An 18,869-nucleotide genomic window follows, 5' to 3' on the forward strand; every position below is an offset into this window, starting at 1 on the left:
ACACTAAATTGCCCGTAGGTGTGAGTGTGTGTGTCTCTGTGTTGCCCTGCGATGGACTGGCGGCTTGTCCAGGGTGTTCCCCGCCTCTCGCCCATTGACTGCTGGGATTGGCTCCAGCTTGGAATAAGCGGTTGGATAATGAATGAAGCTGTGATCTTTTGAATTGTCTGCAGGATGTGAGTCGGGGCAGTTCCTCTGCGGGGCAGGCCGGTGTATTCCTGGAGGCTGGCGCTGTGACGGCACGGCAGACTGTGTGGATAACTCTGATGAGACCGGCTGCCGTGAGTTACGTCGTTTCACAGGAGATCAATTAAGGAGTAAAGCTACCCCTCCCTTCTTTCAGCTGTAATTGTTTCTTTGTAAAAACAAATCTGCAAAGTGACTGTATTGCTGTGAATTTAATTTAATAATAATAAACTTCACATCAAGTATAACATTTTCATAAATATAAAAATGCTCTTACATTACAAAGGTAAATAAAATGAGTAATTTGAAACGGCACCAAAGTTCCTCTGTGGAGTGAACGTACAAATGGACCTCCCTCTGCTGGGGGGCTGCCCGCCCCCCTACGAGCTGAAAGCCTCTGTGCACGCCCACAGCTGAGGCAACATGCGCTGACAGCCACTTCCAGTGTTTGAGCGACGGCGAGTGCGTCCCTGACGTGTGGGTGTGTGACGATGAGGACGACTGTGAAGACGGCTCAGATGAGAGGCAGCACTGCCGTGAGTCACATGCTAATAACACGTTTCTTAGCATGTAATGAGTCCATGCTTCAGTGGAATATTTGAGCGGACTTATGTAAGGCCAGGATGTCATTTTTATAGCTGCATAAAATGAAATATTGGTTTTGTGCTGATGAAAGTGGTTTGAAAAACAAGCTCTTTAAGACAGGCATGCTGAAGTCAAGGAACTAGAATTATTGTCCAGTATATATGTCAGTACAAATATAGTAGGTACAATCTCATGTGCATATATGAAGGGCAGTATTTTTCTCCAACCTGCCCCCAGCTGGAAGGGCCTGCACCAGGGGGCAGTTCAGCTGCGGGAATGGGGCCTGCATCCCAGAAGAATACAGATGTGACCGGCGGACGGACTGCTCAGATGGGTCCGATGAGAGAGACTGCCGTAAGCCTTCTTCAGCCATTTTAATCAATTTGCTCGCTGACGGACGGCCCGGGCCACAATATGCTTCTTGTTGTCAGAGGTTGATTGCAGATTCCTTGGTGGATTAGTCATGGTCGACTCACTGCACTACCCACTGCGGTACGCCATGCTGTGGTGACTGCTGCTCATATGTTTGTGGAGCTTTATGAGCACTGTTGTTGAGTCCATTGTGACAGCATAGCTCTGATGATGATTTGATCCTCCAGATTATCCCACGTGTGCAGAGCTGAGGTGTGCTAATGGAGCCTGCTACAACCGCACTCAGCGATGTGACCGCGTGTTCGACTGCCGTGATGGCTCTGATGAAGCAAACTGCAGTAAGACACGAGCGAAATGAATGAATGAAATGTGTCCTATCGTCTTTCTAATGCTGTCTGGTGCTTTCTGCAGCACACCGCTGCAATGCGGGCCTGTTCCCGTGTCGTAACGGGGAGTGTATTCCTCACCGCTACGAGTGTGACCATGACGATGACTGTGGAGACCGCAGTGATGAGCTGAACTGCGGTATGTGGTGTTTGCTTCCCCTTAAATCTCATCTGTTCTTGCATCCGAGTCTCTGATCCTTTCTGCGTAATAATAACGTCCACTTCACCTGCAGTGTATCCAACCTGTAGAGGGAACTACTTCACCTGCCCCAGTGGCCGCTGCATCCCCCAGGTCTGGCTGTGTGATGGAGAGGATGACTGTGAGGACAATGCAGATGAAAAAGGCTGTGGTATGGATGCAATACAGTAGTCTGAAATGACTTGTCATAAAAGCAGCTGAACTTTTACTGTAAGGACCAGAATCCTCCAACATTGAAGCAAAGCTTTTTTATGCTGTGTTCATGGCTGGCTTTGGCTAGCGAGATGCTACGCCTGTGCTCCTTTAAGTGTTGTCTTTGTGGCACAAGATTGTGCAGCCCCCCCCCAAAGGGCTTTAGAAAAGTGTGTGCATTTAGAGGATGGGCTGCAGGAGCCCCCCCGAACGCTTCACTCCCCTGCAGCGATTGAAAGTGACAGTGCTGTGGAGAATCTGTGGAGGCCGTGTCATTTAAAGTCATTGAAAGTCATTTAAAGTCATTTAAAGTCATTTAAAGCTCTGCTGCTATGTTTGCAGATTTGATTCCCTTTTCTATGTGTAAGCCTGCAGAACTAAATGTTGTTTGTAGATCATGTGCTGCAGCAGTGTGACCCAGGAGAATGGTCCTGCCCATCCTCTGGCCAGTGTATCCCCATGGATCAGCTGTGTGATGGAACGCCCCACTGTCCCGATGGAGAGGACGAAACGGACACCACTGCTGGGCACAATTGCAGTCAGTGCCAACACAAATGAGCTCATCTGCTGTCACACAAGCTGTACTCTTGAACTGTAGCCGTTCACCTGCATTGACCAGGTATCTGGAGATGTGCCTCTCTGAGCTGTGAGCATCGTTGCCATGCCTCCCCTGATGGAGGGACCTGCTCTTGTCCTTCTGGGTACATTGTCAGCAACAACAGTCGCTCGTGTACAGGTACATGTCCTTCGTTAGTTGGGCTGCTCTGTAATTCACCACCAAATTTAAAATGTGTTCATTGCTTCAGTAAATGAGAGGGTTAGTGCTGGAAGTCAGGAAATATTAGTGTCAGCAGCAGATTCACTCAATCACACGTCATTTGAGAAAATGAATCAGCTTTTTAATCTTCGTCTTCTGTAATCCTGATTCCACGTAGCCTTTGACGTCTGTTCGACGTGGGGGGGGTGTGACCAGCTGTGTGAGGATCGCATAGGCTCCCATCGCTGCAGCTGTAGAGAGGGCTACGTCCTGGAGCAGCACAGATATTGCAGAGCTGACGTCTCAAGTGAGTGTCATTTGTTCGAACGCTTGTTTTACATACAAAGTGTTCACGGTTTGAATGTGGGAATGATCCATGAAAACGAAGGCCGACCCCCGGTGACTGCTTAATGCTGCATCGTTAGTGCGTCTGTTGGCTTAGTGTCGACTGAGAGGCTGACCTCTTGCCCTTTAGAATAGAGTGTAATGGCAGAGGCGAGGCAGAACTCTACCTTGCTCTCTCTCCTCCACATGTTCATGGTCAGAGATCTGCAGTTACTCTATTTAGTACATTTGCTGCATTTAAAAATATAGTTACTACAAAATTCCTTTGCGATTTAATGCCTGCCAGGCATTGGTTTGTATTTAACTTCATATTGACATGCTGGTTTTGTAACTTCCTTTGCAGCTGGAATCCCTTCCTTGGTCTTTTCTAATGGCAGAGACCTGCTAATAGGGGACTTACATGGAAACAGTCTCCAAACGTTGGTTCATTCACAGAACAGAGGAGTTGCCGTGGGAGTGGACTTCCATTATCGTCTCCACAGGATTTTCTGGACCGATACATTTCAGAACAAAGTATTTTTTCCATTTTATTTCCGTATTCCATGTTGTTTGTCTCGTACATTCAACAACAGTTTTAGAGTTCACAAAGAGTGGACGAGTTTCTTGTTTGGGGAAGTATATCATGACTCAATTCTTTCAGCTATCCTAAAAATCTCAGCAGTGCTGATACCTTAATAACGGGGTAGCTGCTGGCTCCTCTGCGGCTGGGTCATAATGAAGGGAGGTGGATGTGGAATGGAATCTAAATGGCCTAATCTTGAAAGCTACCTGATAGGCTAGTATGATGTTCACATACCTGGGTGCAATCTTTGTAACTAGATCTTATTGGAGGTAATCACGCATTGCTTCATTGGTTGTGTCCGTCTATGTGCATTCTTTGGGCTGGAAGGCTAGGGTAGATCTCTGTGTTTATTGTCCACCTCTACGTCAGCTTGTCATGTTAGGAGAGGAATCACAAACGGCCATGTGAACGCAACCAGAAAGGTTGAACTGCATCTTCTGTTTCTCTTTAAACATCCTGCTTTTCAGCTGCTGAGCTCTCGTTTCAGAAGGAGCAGTGCGCTGCTAACCAGCCGCATGGTGCCAAGGCTTCCAGGCTGAGAATGTCCTGCTATCGTACATTCAGGCTTCAGAGAACTCTAAGAACACAGTCTCAGCATTTTTCTAGTTTTGCACCTTGTGTTCTTGTCCTTTGGCAGTACTACCCATTTGATCTTCAGGAAGATATCAGATTGGTGGACCCTGATGGGTTCCTAAATCTGCTTAATTATACAATAAAGATAAGGGTTTAGGGATTCTGTCTCTCACCACTTGAATTGTTGTGGCAGAAATGCCTCCTTTCATCGTTTGTCTTGGGACAGCAATTAAAATCCCTTAAATGTCGCTACAGGCCTGCAAACATTGCATAAAGATGCATGTGAAAATCGAAACTATTTAATAGACCTCTTCCGTTGCTCCTAAAGGTAGTGACACCTGAGAACTAATTCCCTGTCATCAATGGCCTCTTTGTGTACAGGTGTTTTCCGTGGATATGGACGGTTCCAACATGCAGGTGGTTTTAAACGTATCGGCCGACTCCCCTGAGAACTTGGCAGTGGACTGGGTCAATAATAAATTGTATGTGGTGGAGGCCAACGTCAACAGGATTGACATGGTGGACTTTGATGGAAGTAACCGGGTGACACTCATCACTGAAAACCTTGGCAACCCTCGAGGAGTAGCGGTGGACCCCACCGTCGGGTGAGCACATCCTCGGTTCCATTCATGCATTTAGCGGTATCACCCATTCCAGACCTCACATACACTGTCTGCCATGCTCCATTGGCCTGGAATAATATGTGTGTGTGAGAGAGAAGACAGATTGCCCTGGGTGGATTAGTGAGGAGCAATGTAAGCGATGACCCCCGTTGTAATCCAATAGTATATAAGGGAGGAGGAGAGCCAGGTGGCTGCAGATAAAACACTTACACGAATGTACAGCTCTTTGAATTCTCAACATAATGATGCGGATGTCAAATTTAATTAACGAGCAATGTCTGCTTCTCTGGAAGATGCATGTAATGTTCTGGGATTGAAACCTGATATACGAATTTCAACATTTAACCTCCTTTCACAGGTATATGTTCTTCTCAGATTGGGAGGCACTGAACGGAGAACCGGGCTTGGAGCGGGCATTCATGGATGGCACCAACCGCTATGGCCTTATTGGGAGTAAACTGGGCTGGCCCGCTGGTATAACCTTAGACATTGAGGCCAAGCGAATCTACTGGGTCGACAGCCGCTTTGACTACATTGAAACGGTCACATATGACGGCCTTCACAGGTAACTATGTCCCAATATTCCTCAACAATGACAGCTTAAACAGCGAAGACCTTGGCCAAGCTGAAACATCTATATGAATGTAGAAAAACCGTGGTCCACGGAGGTGCTGTCATTCCACACCCCTTCGGCATCAGTCTGTTCGAGCACAATGTCTATTTCACGGATTGGACCAAGATGGCTGTGATGAAGGCCAACAAGTTTACTGATGTCCATCCTGAAGTTGTTCACAGCACGTCACAGACTCCACATGGCGTAGCAGTCATACATCAGCTGAAGCAGCCGCAGGGTAAGCCGCCCTGTCGAAGGCTCCATGAATTGACTAAAGATTGTTTTCCATGCAGCTGCTCGTGTTGTGAAGAAAGAGCACGAAATAAACACAAGATGCTGGATTTGTTTAAAGCGCTTTGCTTTGTCTGCAGTGCCAAACCCCTGCGGTGGAGACCGAGGTGGATGCCAGCAGATCTGTGTTCTGAGCCATCGGAGTGACAATGGGGGGGTGGGCTACCGCTGCAGATGTCGCATGGGCTTTGACTTGCATGCTGATGGAAGGCGATGCTTTGGTAAGAGTACATTTCTATTTTGACTGTCCTGATTGGTTTTAGGAACAGATTTTTGCTTCCTGCTTCGTTTCCTGAATTGAATTGGAAAATTATATTCAATAGAATAATACTAATGTCCTCCTGAATCTTGCGTATACCAGATTGCGTAATCTATCTTGCTTCTGATTTCTTATTCTCACGCAGCGGTGAGGGAGTTTCTCCTGTTCTCCAGCCAGCTGGCGGTGAGAGGGATACCATTTAGCCCCTCCTCTCAGGAAGACGTCATCCTGCCCGTCACTGGATCACCTTCCTACTTTGTTGGGGTGGATTTCAGTGCAGAAGATGATTCTATATTCTTCTCAGATACAACCAAAGATATCATTTATAAACAAAACCTCGATGGGACAGGTGAGCATCGACTTGTTTAGCATGTCCTATTTACTCATAGCAATAGCATGATAACACATGGACAGGCATGTTGTTAACATGTTTTTGCATGTCAGAGCGCTTTAACATGTGATTCAGTCAGATTAAACAGGAAGTTAAGGGGGGGGCGGAGCATCTGGAGTGGAAACTTAATCCTCTTTCACTCACGATGAAAACGTTTTTGCTTGTTTACATTGGCATTGATATTTATTATAAAGTGATCAACCACAAGCAAGAAAGTCAAGTCCTCTGATCAGGATGTTGTTTTTGGAGTCTGGTCCACATGGAGACAATTCAAGCTGACAGTCTATTTCTTTAAAAGTGTTCCTCTTTCATTTGTGTGTGACTGCTTTGATCTGCACAGGCAGAGAGGTGCTGGCAGCAAATAGAGTTGATGGAGTGGAGGACCTGGCTTATGACTGGATGTCAAAGAACCTCTACTGGACCGACCCCCGATACAGGAGCATTTCTGTCATGAAGCTACCTGATAGATCCAGGAGAGCCATCATACGCAACCTCAACAACCCGAGGGCCATCGTTGTGAATCCTCTCATTGGGTATGGTCATATTTATTCCGGTTCACAAACCCTAACATGAGCTCATCCATTCATACCAATTCTCCCATTAAGCCCCCACCTGAGAAACGGAATTCTTATCTATGGTCCGATGTTATTTCAAACGGACTCCGAGCCAAGCTGGGTTTGGTTCTGGCTGAAGGGTAGTGTGTTAACACTCAGAAGCTGGCTTCAGCAGCTGAAACGGGTACGCCAATCTGATTGATACACACTGCTCATTCTACTTCATTAGGTATATTTTCTGGACTGACTGGTACCGACCGGCAAAGATCATGAGGGCTTGGGGCGATGGATCGCATGCCCTGTCTATTGTCAACACGACTCTTGGCTGGCCCAATGGCCTAGCTATCGACTGGAGGTTAGCGGTACCACAACACCCCATTGAGTGCACTTTTTAAAAATGCGTTATTGTTTTGCCAATGAATAGGAATGTTTTTTTAATGAGCATTGTCTTAAAGCGAACTTGTGAGTGACTTTCACCTCTTGCTCCATCTACACAGCTCAAAGCGTCTCTATTGGGTGGATGCCTTCTTTGACAAAATTGAACACAGCAATTTTGATGGACAGAACAGGATTTCTTTGGGCCGTATAAGCCAGATGTCCCACCCATTTGGTCTTACCATTTTCGAAGGTAAACTTCCTTTGAGCTTCTGTTTTAAATTTGGAGTTATTTTGTTGCCTGTGACTGCGGTCTGTCATTCTTGTTTGAATCGTGATCATGCCCAAAACAACGAAAAAGTTAAATTTATCAGGTGGTGATGAAAAATAACCTAACTGAGATAATGCTCTCTGGCCCCTGTTCCTTGAAGGATATGCATATTTTACTGACTGGCGCCTGGGTGGCATCGTGCGGGTGCGCAAAACCGATGGTGGGGAGATGGTCATCATCAGAAGAGGAATCAGCCACATCATGCACGTCAAGTCTTTTAACTCCAACTCTCAGAATGGTCGGTAGCTGGATCAGCGGCCCCCCCCTACTCCACTGTTCAGGCATGCAGCTGCCAGTCGTATTGGTAATTGCACTCCGCTCTCCATCGCAGGTTCCAACCGCTGCAGCCAACAGACGAATCCTAACGGAGACTGCAGCCACTTCTGCTTCCCAGCGCCAGACTCTCAGAGAGTGTGTGGCTGTCCGTACGGCATGAAGCTGCTGCCCAATCAGCAGGCATGCGTGGAAGACCCTTCCAACGAACCCCCCACACTGCAATGTGGAGCCAACTCCTTCTCCTGTGGCAACGGAAAATGTGTCCCAAACAGCTACAGATGTGATGGTGTCGATGACTGCCATGACAACAGCGATGAACTCGCCTGTGGCATTAACAGTAAGGATTCTTTCTGTTCATCTCGTTTATTCAACTGCTCTGACAGATTTATGATCACCTGCCACTACATGTAGCCAGCGAGACACAGCTATACAGCTTTAAAGAATCAATTACAGATCATCGTTATAAGCACTTCATTCACACTCGACAGGAACAAAATGAAGCAGCTTTGATGCTCTGCAGTCTGTGAGTGAATGCTATCAGCTGAGGGCACTTTCTTTACAGCGACATTATTAACCTCGGACTCTCTGAAATGGGAAACATGGAGTGGCTGTTTTATTAAGATTCTTAATATTAGAACCTTAAAATCTGTTTGATTTTATGATATTTGATCAAGTTCATGTCTTTTCTCAGGCACAACTTGCTCCCCTTCTGCGTTCACCTGCACCAATAAGCGCTGCGTGCCTGCAGGATGGCGCTGCGATGGCTATAGTGACTGTTTTGATAGCAGTGATGAGTACAACTGTCCCACACGTGTGCCTGAAGCATGCACTGCCGATCAATTCACCTGTTCCAACCACCGCTGCATCCCACACACCTGGCGGTGTGATACTGACAACGACTGTGGGGACAGTTCAGATGAAGCTGACTGTTGTGAGTATTCACATAGATAAACGTATATCAGAGAGTGTAATGTGACTCGAATTAAGTATAATTCTGATTTTGATGAAGTTATAAATGATCACATGTTCAGAGCCTCAGTTATAAAAACATATGGTTTAAAGCTGATCACTTTTGTTTACGTTTACCCAGGATCAGACAATGTGACTAACACAGAAATAGGTCATGCAAAACAGTACAGAAGTGAATAAAGATGCATACCTACATAAAAACACATGGATTTATATGAAAAGACTTATGCAGTATAAAATATGTGGACTCTCTAAAACAGATCTGGGCAGCACATGTCATCCAGAACAGTTTACGTGTCCAGAGCACCGCTGCCTGGAGCCGAGCTATGTCTGCGATGGCGACAGGGATTGTGTGAACGGGGCCGACGAGCAAGGATGCAGTGAGTAGCTTTCACAACTATTGCTGTCCTGTATTTTACATATATCTGCAAACTTTAATATGTGTGTGTGACCTAATCTATTTAACATACTGCTGCTATTTCCATGCATGTTATGTTGTATTTTACTGATGGTACTTCAGTTGCTGATCAGATATAGTAACATCAGGATTCTTGACATTCACACTTTGCTTTAACTTCAACATAAACCTGGTTCTGTCCAGCCTATAATAGGAATTGAGGGCCTTATTGTCTCTGTCCAACAAGGAATGTATACATGTTTGTCCATTCATTCATTCATCAATGCCCAGATTCCACCAGCTAAATATGCTCAAAATACTACAGAGGCCAAATGAATGCTTTGTGAAAATACACAAGTATTTGCTAAGCCTCTTAGTTTATTAGATCTTTGCTTTACAATTGAACGCACAAATAAATGTAACATATGCTAATGACCCTTTCAGTTTATAATTGCACTGGGAATGAGTTCAAGTGCTTCAATGGTCACCAGTGTGTCAACCTCTACTACCGGTGCGACGGGGTCTTTGATTGCAACGATCGCTCTGACGAACAAGCTTGTCGTAAGTATCCAAACACAGCTATAGTACTGAAGTACTACTCACAATTATGTTCGCACATTTATTTTGGTTTCCTCTCAATTTGGAAGCACAGCCAGGGCATCCTAACAAGCTGCGGTGTTTTTTTACTTATCCCAGCTACTAGGCCTCCGGGGATGTGTCACCATGACAACGAGTTCCAGTGTCAGTCAGACGGCAGCTGTATCCCATCCACCTGGGAGTGTGACGGTCACCCAGACTGTGAGGACGGCAGTGACGAGCACCACGCCTGCCCTCCTCACACCTGCCCCTCCTCGCTATTCCGTTGTGACAATGGAAACTGTGTGTTGCGCAGCTGGATTTGTGATGGGGACAATGACTGCAGAGACATGAGTGATGAAAGGAACTGTCCTACGCCACCTTTCCGATGCCCGAGTTGGCAGTGGCAGTGCCCTGGCCACAGTTTGTGCATCAACCTCACCACAGTGTGTGACAACACCGCTGACTGTCCAAACGGTGCTGATGAGTCTCCTCTCTGCAGTAAGTCTGATGTGAGAGACATCAAAGGCTCATGTCACGGCTCGAGCAGGATCAACGCTCACTTGATTACATTTTACTGTATTCTGTAAACATATCAAGAAAGAAGCAATGTTAAATGTCACGTGCTTGTCTTTAAATTCCCGTGTTAAAATCATGCATGTGTGATTTCTCCTGAATCAACCTAAAGATGATCTGTGATTTTCCTTTCTTGCCTTTGCCACTACTTTCAGATGAGCCTTTGCCAGGTAGGAAATAATTCTCAATCACTGGTAGAAATCCTGCAAGTATTGTTGATTCATTTCATCATCGTCTTTAGAATTCCGTTGATATTCAACAATTGTTTAAAAAAACAATCAATAATCAAACGTCATGAGAGTGAAATGATAGTTTGGGTTTAGATTAGTGGTTGGATTGATTATTATTACATGTAGATGTATATTAGATTCATAAATTGGGAGCGTAACGTTTTATCTTAAAGCAGTATTATTTGTATTTTTCTTTGTCTAACTGGTGCTTCAATGGTTTTAACTCAGATCAGGAGAGCTGTTCGGACAACAACGCTGGCTGTACCCACGGTTGCATCCAAGGGCCGTTTGGGGCCCAGTGCACATGCCCTGTGGGCTACCAGCTGAGCAATGACTCTAAAACCTGCGAGGATGTTGATGAGTGTCGTCCTCCTGGGCTGTGTAGCCAGCACTGCTTTAATGAGAGGGGCTCTTTCCGCTGCCGCTGCCATGATGGTTATAGTCTCCAAGCAGATCAGCGAACCTGCAAGACCTCAGGTGAGGAGGGATGAAACGCAATGCTGCCCCAGTGGCGTATGAAATGGCCTTATTATCAGTCCCACGCTTATTTGGATGTCAAAATGATTTGCGTATGCGTCTTACTGCCTTTCTTCTCCCATCTTCGCTTGCTGCTCCCATTTCTTTAGATAACACACTCAGTGGCCATCGCTGGCGTAATTAGGACATAAGCGCCAACAAAGGGCTGCTTATGGGGAGTGTGCCTGACATGAGCTCCTCTTCAGAGCCAATAACCTACTGAAAGGCCTTGTAATGTAATAGGTCCTTATTTTGACTAAAGAGCATTCCCCAAGGATTGTCATCTGAGTCGGGGCCACTTAACGCTCCTGTTCTAGACTTTTGTTGGACATGCACGGGCTGAGAAGTGTCTCTCTTCACATGAGAATTGATGCGGAAAATACACAACAGCGATGTGGTATCTGTTTACAGACTCTCGTCGGGCATTCTTGCTTGTGGCCAGTCGAAATCAGATCGTGCAAGACGAGATAACCACACAGCCAAATGTAGTCCGCTCACTGGTTCGAGATGGACGCAACATCGTGGCTCTAGACTTTGACTCAGCCACTGGCCGGGTGTTCTGGTCCGACACAAGCCAGGACCGGATTTGGAGTGCCAACAGTAACGGCAGTGACAGAACTGTGGTGAGCTATTTTTATTACCTTTTGTCATTTTTTGACACATTGCACTAAAGATTTTCCATTTGCATCTACTTTTATTTTCATTGGTAAATATAATGAATATTAATTCCTGTGTTTATAAAAACATGATCCATATTATAATCACATAGTATTATAGCATAGTATTACATGTTTTGATGAGTAGATAGCATCTGTCACCAGATATGGAACGGCTTGATCCTTAAAAAACATGCACCCAAGCCTTTTACTTTTCATCCCGGGTGAGGATGGAGTAGCTGTAAGGTGTTCTCTCACCTATGGGGGCTTCAGTCAGCCATTCTGTTTCCTGCCATGGCACACAAGCCAGGAGTCGACTTGCACTTGGACTCGCTTAGCTTAGCTTAGCTTAGCTGTGATCCTGGCTTTGCCCCCTCTGGTCACAAGTTGGTCAAATCACTTGCAGTGAGCTTTGATCAGGCTGGTGTGGATGGCTGATACTGTCTCAAGGATCGAGCCCCATGCTTCCACTGCCGACTTTGATGAGTGTGTTTCTGTCCTTAGTGAAGCACAGATCACTCACAAGGTGAAAAAAGATTTAGTGGCCAAACTGTGATCTAATTTTCCTCAAAGGCATTTATGAAATCACTGATATTATCTTTCACCTCATTTTATTGAAGGTCATTCACTGACTTTGATCCTTTTTGGCTCATTCACACTTGTTCCCAGCACCATCTTATTCTTGGCTCCTCTCCTTATATTTACATGACTGTGTATTTCCAGTTGAGGCCATATCTTGGTCCAGTTGTTTATTTAAACACTAAAAACTACAAAACAGATTTCCCTTCAACTAAAAAGACTGCTCTGGACAGATATTGGACAGCGGAGTGACTGTAACAGAGAGCCTAGCCGTGGACTGGGTCGGTAGGAACCTCTACTGGACTGACTATGTCTTGGAAACGATTGAAGTGTCTAAACTGGATGGCAGCCATCGCACTGTCGTGGTCAGTGACAACGTCACCAATCCCAGAGCGCTGGTGCTGGACCCAAGAGACAGGTCAGTGGCAGGGACGGCTGGTCATCAAGCAGGTGATGCTGTTCCTTATTAAAGCAGACATTCGATAAGGCTTTTGATTTGCAGCGCTCACCTGATGTTCTGGACTGACTGGGGGAGGAACCCCCGCATTGAGCGGGCCAGCATGGATGGGAAGTTGAGGACTGTTATCATAAGCAACAAACTGTATTGGCCCAATGGTCTAACTATAGACTATCCAAACAGTTTGTTGTACTTTGCCGATGCCTACCTGGATTTCATTGATTACTGTGATTATAACGGCAACAACAGGAAACAGCTTCTGGCCAGTGACCTGGTGAGTGAGTGAGAAGGAAGCTTTATCCATGATCATCTTTACAGATCTTTATCAAAGCATGTGTAAGACGCACTTCTTTTTCTTTTGCTGCTCCCTATGAAAAGGTACTGCAACACCCCCACGCAATTACCATTTTTGAGGATTTTGTGTATTGGACCGACAGATACATCAACCGTGTGATGCGAGCCCATAAATGGCATGGGGGAAACCAGACAGTGATGCTCTTCAGCCTCCCTCAGCCCATGGGACTGGTGGCAGTGCATCCAGCAAGGCAACCTGCAGGTACCTGTATTTGCCCAGTGTTCTAACTAGCAGGTCGTTTTGCAAGTACAGCTACAACCAGCGACATGTTTTTATGTGTTCATGTGTGGTTGACATTTTCTAGGTGAAAACCCCTGCTTGAGGAGTCCCTGCACTCATATCTGCCTCCTTTCTGCTGTGGGACCGCCATTCTATTCATGTGCCTGTCCCTCAGGCTGGACGCTGGCGGAAGACCGAATCACCTGCACCAAAGGTTTGCAACCGTCCAAACAGAGGAAAACACTATTCACCCAATTTGATGAAGAAGAAAAAACATTGTCACAAACATTAAGAATCATATAATCATGTCTGTCAAGGTCTGAAGGAATCAAAGGACTTTTAATTCAAAGTCCAAGGAGCCTCTTTGGCCATCTCAGGTTTCAGCCCCTTCAAGCCAAGTTGAGCACAGGCTCCCCCCGAGGCCAATGATTATCCAAGAATGAAAATGGCTCACAACCATTCATCAATTCTAATCTCTCAGATGACAAAGCAAATCAGATTGTAGAAACATATTTCATCAGTCAATCCTCTGTGTAAAGGTCTGTTAGCTCAGGACACCTATTCTTCAACAGAGATTGTACACCTCAAAGTGAATTTTCCCTTTGGGTTACCAGGAATTAAATCTACAACCAGTAAAAATGCCTTTTTATCTTTATTGTAAAATTAGCTTTGTAACAATTGAAGGAACTATTCTTTCCCAAAATTGCCTAAACTTGAATTTCCAGTGCTGATGTGTCTTCTTTGCCTAATAGACGTATAAATGTTTTAATTTTTGATTTGACTACAGGAAGAGCAGTTTGTGCATTTATTGTTGTTCACTGTTTTTTTATTCTGCTTTTTGTCTTTTAGTTGAAGACCCTTTCCTGGTGGTTGTAAGAGACAGCATCATCTATGGAATCTCCATGAACCCAGAGGACACGAGTAACGACGCTATGGTCCCTGTCACTGGGCTTCAGAATGGCTATGATGTGGAGTTTGATGAAAATGAGCAGACCATCTACTGGGTGGAATACCCAGTAAGTTACTTTACAAAGCAAATATTTCCAGTAGCTCTCAGTCGCCTTTAATCAGATTTACTGCGACCGAAATGACAGAGAATCTCCACAGATGGTTTCAGTAAATTATGACGGTGGAAGGAATCTTGTGCTTACATTCCAGAGACAGGCTTTATATTTACTGTAACTGTAGAGTTTGCTTCAGGACATGAACCCAGCACCAGCAGAGGTTGATGTGAACTTTGTCCGCCAGGGTGAAATCCACAGGGTGAAGTCAGATGGTACTAGCAGAAGCGAGTTTGCCCCAGTGGCCATCATTGGCTCTCCTGTTGGCCTTGCATTGGACTGGATAACGGAGAACCTGTACTACACCAATCCGGCTACACAGTCTATTGAGGTGGGACAAACAGTACTTTTACATTTACTTTATTACATTCAATTATAATAAAAAAAGATTTTGTGGGGATACAATTTCATAGGAAAACAGATAGCAAATTAGATTGTGTGACAGCGCAGCTAAGAAGTACAATAATGGCAGCGGTTTGCTTTGTGCCTGGCCAGGTCTTGAAAGTAAGAGGGGAGGTGCAATACCGGAAAACTCTAATCACAAACGACGGCTCTCCCAATGGCTCGGGCAGTCCTGTTGGCATCGCAGTGGACCCAGCACGTGGGTAAGCCCCCACTCACAGAGATCTAGCAAGGGTACTGACCCCTAGCAGACTCTGCTCTGCCTTTAGTGAATACTCCCCCAGGCTGACTAAATATCACCCTGGATACTCAAGCATCAGTACAAATAAGAAAGAAAAAAGACATTTTAAATCCACCGTCTAGCCCTGACTGACTTTGGCTAATGTCTCGGTTTTGGTTTGACCACATTTGTCTAACATAGCCCAGTGAATTCATGTTTCATTCGACAGCAGCAATGTGTACTGTAATAGTTCAATATAAAACTATATTGATCAGAATTTAGATACATTCTGATCTTACCTCTATTCTTGTCTTTTAAGCAAACTGTATTGGACAGACCAGGGAACAGAGAGCGGCATTCCTGCCAAGGTGGCGTCTGCAGACATGGATGGCTCAAACCCCGTCATCTTATTCACCGACAACCTCGATCACATCGAGTTTCTCACCGTGGACATCCGAGAGAACAAACTCTACTGGGCTGTCACAAGCACTGGCACGGTGGGTGTTCATTCTGGTAGACCTCCCCCAAGCAGCCCGTTCCCCTCCTAAGTGGATCTACACCGTCCACATGGTGATCTGGATCAGCACCAGAAGGTTCTAGATTGTTCTTGGTATCTTTATACACCAACCATGGAACGTCAAAGTGAATCATATAGAGACTCCCCCCTCCCGCCTCCTACATGACTGTGTCCCATTCCATAAACGTTGGTCAATAATCAAGGAGATACTGAGGAACACATTTTGACTGCAATGTTAACGAAATGTTCAAAGTGATCCAGAATCCAGGATCTCTTCTAAATCTCATCCAGAACTTAATCATGTGTTCCGGGTAGCATTCCCAACATTTCCTGAAGATCCTTCCGTACCTTTGAATTATGTTGCTAACAGACAGACAGACAAACGGCGGCGATTACGTAACCTGACGTGTGACATAATGTTCCTCGTGGAAACTGCTCAACATGAACAGAGTAAATCTGAAACCCTGCAGATTGAACGCGGCGATCCAGATGGGAGTAACCGCATTGCATTAGTGACAGGCCTCTCCCACCCTTGGGGCGTGGCGGTCTATGGCAGCTACCTTTACTTCACTGACCGCAGCTTTGAGGTCATTGAGCGCGTTGACAAATCGACGGGTGCCAACAAGGTTGTGCTGCGAGACAACGTTTCTGGACTTGGAGTTTTGAAAGTGCACCATAGAGAGAGTGAGTAGCACAAGGATGCAGTCCTTCTTGTCTCTTGCTGCTTGTTGTTACTTATTGTGTTTGTCCTCCATACAACCAGCCTCTGCAGGTACATCCAACGGCTGCACCAACAACATCGCAGAAGCGTGCGAGCAGCTCTGCCTGCCTCGGCCACAAGCTCTCTTCTCCTGTGCATGCGCCACAGGTTTCAAGCTTAATGCTGACAACAGCACGTGCGCTGCGTACCAGTCCTATGTCGTCATCTCCGCCCTGTCTGCCATCAAAGGCTTCAGTCTGGAAGGAGCCGACCACGCTGAGGCCATGGCGCCTGTGGCAGGCAGAGGTCAGTTATTCTGTCTACTTCTGGATAATGCATAGGATGAGAATTTCTTTTAAATTATAGGGTTAGGGTAATTTTTGGTGCAACAGTAAACCTGACTGAGGCAGTCATTGCATATTAACTTCTCATGGTGATTGTGTTAATGGTTTGTCTTTCGACAGGCCGTAATGCTTTACACGTCGATGTGCACATGGCTTCTGGTTTCATCTACTGGTGCGACTTCAGCAGCACTGTGGCGACACAGAACGGGGTCAGAAGAATTAAGCCAGACGGCTCAGGATTACGTAGTATAGTAACATCTGGAATAGGACGTAATGGAATACGAGGGCTTGCTGTGGACTGGGCGGCAGGTATAGGATCTTTATTCAGCACCGGAATGTGTATCCAGGAAGAAATCTGCTTCTTGTTGGGACTGTGAAATACTAAAGAAAACTCTCCTTCCTCAGGGAACCTGTATTTTACCAATGCCTTCCTAACAGAGACATATCTGGAGGTGCTCCGCCTGAACACCACCTTCCGCAGGGTGCTGCTGAAGACTCGAGTGGACATGCCACGTCACATTGTGGTAGATCCCAGAAACCGATACCTATTCTGGGCTGATTATGGTCAGAGCCCCAAAATTGAGCGAGCCCTCTTGGATGGAACCAATCGCACAGTTTTAGTGTCATCGGGAATTATTACTCCCCGAGGTCTTGCTCTAGACTGGCAAACTGGCTACATCTACTGGGTAGATGACTCCCTGGACATGATTGCTCGGGTCAACCCTCAAGGAGGAGAGACTGAGATAGTCAGGTATGGCAGCCGCTACCCAACTCCTTATGGAATCACAGTGTTTGAAGATAGCATCATTTGGGTGGACAGGAACCTCAAGAAGGTGTTCCAAGCTAGCAAACATCCAGGCAATCCAGAACAGCCTTCCGTCCTTAGAGATAACATCAACTTGCTCCGAGACGTTACCATCTTTGATCTGCGCACCCAGCCTACAGTTGCCCAGGAGCTTAACTACAACCCCTGCATGCAAGATAATGGAGGCTGTGCCCACTTCTGCTTTGCCCTCCCAGGGTCTGGCACAAGTAACCAGAACAAAACATGCAGCTGTGCTTTTGGGAATCTAGCAGCGGACAATCAGAGCTGTGTGGTGTCAACGGCTGATTATCTCATTTACACGACGGAGAGCACAGTGCGCAGCCTTCACCTGGACCCTGAGGACCATGCACTGCCCTTCCCTTTGGTAAATGTGCCACATACCTCAGTAGCACTGGATTTTGATCTGATGGACAATAGGATTTACTTCACACAGAGCTCAGGTGGAGGAGCAAGCAAGATCAGCTACATCAATCTCTCCTTTCCTACGCTACCTCCTGCGGTGCTGGCTTCAGGTGGGTTCGGTACCTATTCTACACACTTTCATTGCTCTTGGGGGTTTTTATGGCTGTGATCTTTCTGACAGATCTCGGGGCACCTGATGGTATTGCTTATGACTGGATGAACAGGCGAATCTACTACAGTGACTATGCCAACCAGAGCATCAGTTCCATGTCTGTGGACGGCGCTCAAATAATGATTATAGCCCATGTGTCCAGACCACGAGCCCTCATGTTGGACCCATGCAGGGGGTACGACTAACACAGCACATTCTGTCTTTGCTTTTTAGATTGAATAGTGTTTTGAAGTTGAATCCATTCTGCTTGTCCTGCAGATACATGTACTGGACAGACTGGGGAACCCATGCAAAGATTGAGCGTGCCACCTTGGGAGGAAACTTCAGAACAGAGATTGTGAAGGACAGTCTCGTGTGGCCTAATGGACTAACCTTGGACTATGAAGACGAGAGACTCTACTGGGCAGATGCAGGCTTGTAAGATAGGAACAAATTCCATTGTTAAAATAGCTTCTTATTGCAGTTATCATTATTTTACTCTTCCATCAGACAGAGGATTGAGCGATCCTCTCTCACCGGGTCCAGTCGGGAAGTGATTATCAGCAAAGCCATATACCCCTTTGCATTGACCATGTTTGGCCAGTTTATCTATTGGACTGATTGGAACACTCGCAGCATTTATCGGGCCAACAAGCATGATGGTTCTGACCAGAGGGTCATGATCCAGAATCTTCCATCCCGGCCAATGGACATCCATGTTCTGAGCAGCAGGAAGCAGGAACGTTGTGATAGTCCCTGTCAGCGGTTCCATGGAGGCTGCAGCCACATCTGTACACCAGGTACATTTAGATCACATGTTAGCATTTTGGTTTGTTTTTAGTGAAA

At 46.0% G+C, this 18,869-nt stretch overlaps 1 protein-coding gene across 1 annotated transcript in view; it reads left to right on the forward strand.

Moving 5' to 3' along the window:
- lrp2a (low density lipoprotein receptor-related protein 2a) overlaps positions 1-18,869 on the forward strand; it is a 48,708-nt gene that overhangs the window by 5,921 nt on the left and 23,918 nt on the right. Inside the window, 42 exon segments of the mRNA XM_068746778.1 lie at positions 174-281; positions 600-722; positions 1,009-1,125; positions 1,371-1,481; positions 1,555-1,668; positions 1,763-1,879; positions 2,315-2,458; positions 2,540-2,656; positions 2,856-2,984; positions 3,366-3,535; positions 4,539-4,762; positions 5,139-5,345; positions 5,429-5,631; positions 5,765-5,905; positions 6,089-6,292; positions 6,675-6,867; positions 7,118-7,243; positions 7,386-7,516; positions 7,695-7,832; positions 7,926-8,207; positions 8,562-8,801; positions 9,100-9,219; positions 9,681-9,797; positions 9,933-10,313; positions 10,544-10,558; positions 10,847-11,095; positions 11,546-11,757; positions 12,603-12,787; positions 12,872-13,100; positions 13,205-13,382; positions 13,486-13,614; positions 14,250-14,416; positions 14,649-14,792; positions 14,957-15,066; positions 15,403-15,580; positions 16,071-16,284; positions 16,364-16,606; positions 16,765-16,953; positions 17,050-17,982; positions 18,054-18,219; positions 18,303-18,461; positions 18,534-18,823. Of these exon segments, the coding sequence (XP_068602879.1) occupies positions 174-281; positions 600-722; positions 1,009-1,125; positions 1,371-1,481; positions 1,555-1,668; positions 1,763-1,879; positions 2,315-2,458; positions 2,540-2,656; positions 2,856-2,984; positions 3,366-3,535; positions 4,539-4,762; positions 5,139-5,345; positions 5,429-5,631; positions 5,765-5,905; positions 6,089-6,292; positions 6,675-6,867; positions 7,118-7,243; positions 7,386-7,516; positions 7,695-7,832; positions 7,926-8,207; positions 8,562-8,801; positions 9,100-9,219; positions 9,681-9,797; positions 9,933-10,313; positions 10,544-10,558; positions 10,847-11,095; positions 11,546-11,757; positions 12,603-12,787; positions 12,872-13,100; positions 13,205-13,382; positions 13,486-13,614; positions 14,250-14,416; positions 14,649-14,792; positions 14,957-15,066; positions 15,403-15,580; positions 16,071-16,284; positions 16,364-16,606; positions 16,765-16,953; positions 17,050-17,982; positions 18,054-18,219; positions 18,303-18,461; positions 18,534-18,823 (7,947 nt within the window).

Source organism: Brachionichthys hirsutus, chromosome 12, assembly GCF_040956055.1.
Source record: "Brachionichthys hirsutus isolate HB-005 chromosome 12, CSIRO-AGI_Bhir_v1, whole genome shotgun sequence".
Lineage (NCBI taxonomy): Eukaryota > Metazoa > Chordata > Actinopteri > Lophiiformes > Brachionichthyidae > Brachionichthys > Brachionichthys hirsutus.